The following is a 1,555-nucleotide window of genomic DNA, read 5'->3' on the forward strand; positions in this document are numbered from 1 at the left end:
AAATAGCAACTTTTACAAGGGAAGAAAAAAACATGAAAAAGAAAGGATAAATGACGAAAACGAAAAAGTTTAAAAGCAACTCACAACACAAAATTAAGATCCAAACTAAACTTTTCTCCTCCCCACCAAAAAAAAAATGCCCATATCTCTACAACTCCTCCACCATCATCAAATGGATCAATTTCTATTCTCTGCAACTTGGTCCTCCGTCTGTAGAGATCACCTGCACCAAGGAACCAAATCAGTACTACTCCACCTCTAATTAATAATCTAATAAGAATAATTTTCTGTTTTTATCTTATATTTCTGTACTATATATCTCGCGCGGTCCTCACCAGCGAGGTCTTGGTAACATGGCCTTGCTCATGAGCGACAGTTGATGACCCCTTTCCTTCTACTACTCTCTCCATGGACCCATCATTCTTATCAGTTTTCTTGGACAAAATGTGGGTCCTTTTCAGACCCAGAAGCCCCTTCCACTTGTTGGAAGCCTTGGGCGGCCTTGGCGGTGCATCGTCATCATCGATAAGAAGCTCCTCTCTCAATGTCATCTTCTGCAACTGCTGGTTGGTGCAATTATCCTTGAACGGCAGCAACCTGCCCTTGAAGAAGAGCTCGTCGGCAGTCATCATGGAGTAGTTGGACACAGAGAATTCGAAGTCGGAAGACGAAGAGGGGGGTGCTTCTCTGGAGCTACGTTCGTACTTGATCATTTGTTGGGCATCGACGAAATCGTTGGAGAAGGAGATTCGTGGGCTCACGGGAGCGCAGAAGCCTTGGTGCTCGCTGTTGAACATGTCTAGGCATGCCATGGGAAAAGCCCCCACAACACAAACTCACCCTCTTTTTAACTTCTACTCCCTGGCTCCCTTGCACTGTTGTAACCTACCCCCCTCAATTGCATTGTTTAATTTATATATGTGAATGAGGAGCACAGCTGGTGTTTGTATTTATATGGAAACGAGAGGATCTGGTGTCTATTATGCATGCTAATTACTATGTCATGTCATGTCATGTCATGTTCATGGCTTTTTAATACATCTATACTCTCTCTCTCTACTAACAAGGTAAGTTCAACCTGATCTGATTTTTTTGAATACGAATCATGGTTCAAAGTATCGATAAAAAAGATACGGTCCAGCGTTTCGGATTCTTAATTTTTTTTAATAATAAAAGGTATGTTAAAAGCTTTTCAAAAAATTAAAATATAAAAAAAATTAAAAAAAATAAAATTTTGGCCGTTTCTAAGTACCGATATAATATGACCAAAACTCTAATCGATATTTTGAACCTTAATCCGAATCGGTTCAGAATGAAACGCTTTCAAACATGACCCGAGCTCAATGATACATGGGTAGGAGCACCGACATTCATGTAGTAATGTTTATTTACTTTTATATATATATATATATTTTTTTAATTTGTAAGAAATTATATATTATCCATATGATTGCCCATAAAAGGATGTTTTTTATTCATGAATCATCAAGGTACAAAGTACGTTGTTTTTTATTGAATTGATAAGCATTGTGCACCACTTCATATTTATACACTT

The 1,555-nt window shown here is 38.3% G+C and overlaps 1 protein-coding gene across 1 annotated transcript; it reads right to left on the reverse strand.

Annotated features, from left to right (window-relative positions):
* Positions 1–311: 311 nt before the first annotated feature.
* On the reverse strand, positions 312–812 carry LOC104601800 (uncharacterized). The gene has a single exon (XM_010265272.3). It carries the CDS (start codon positions 810–812, stop codon positions 312–314), a length of 501 nt encoding a protein of 166 aa, XP_010263574.2.
* Positions 813–1,555: the final 743 nt, after the last annotated feature.

Source organism: Nelumbo nucifera, chromosome 1, assembly GCF_055504915.1.
Source record: "Nelumbo nucifera cultivar China Antique chromosome 1, China Antique-T2T, whole genome shotgun sequence".
NCBI classification, from domain to species: Eukaryota; Viridiplantae; Streptophyta; class Magnoliopsida; order Proteales; family Nelumbonaceae; genus Nelumbo; species Nelumbo nucifera.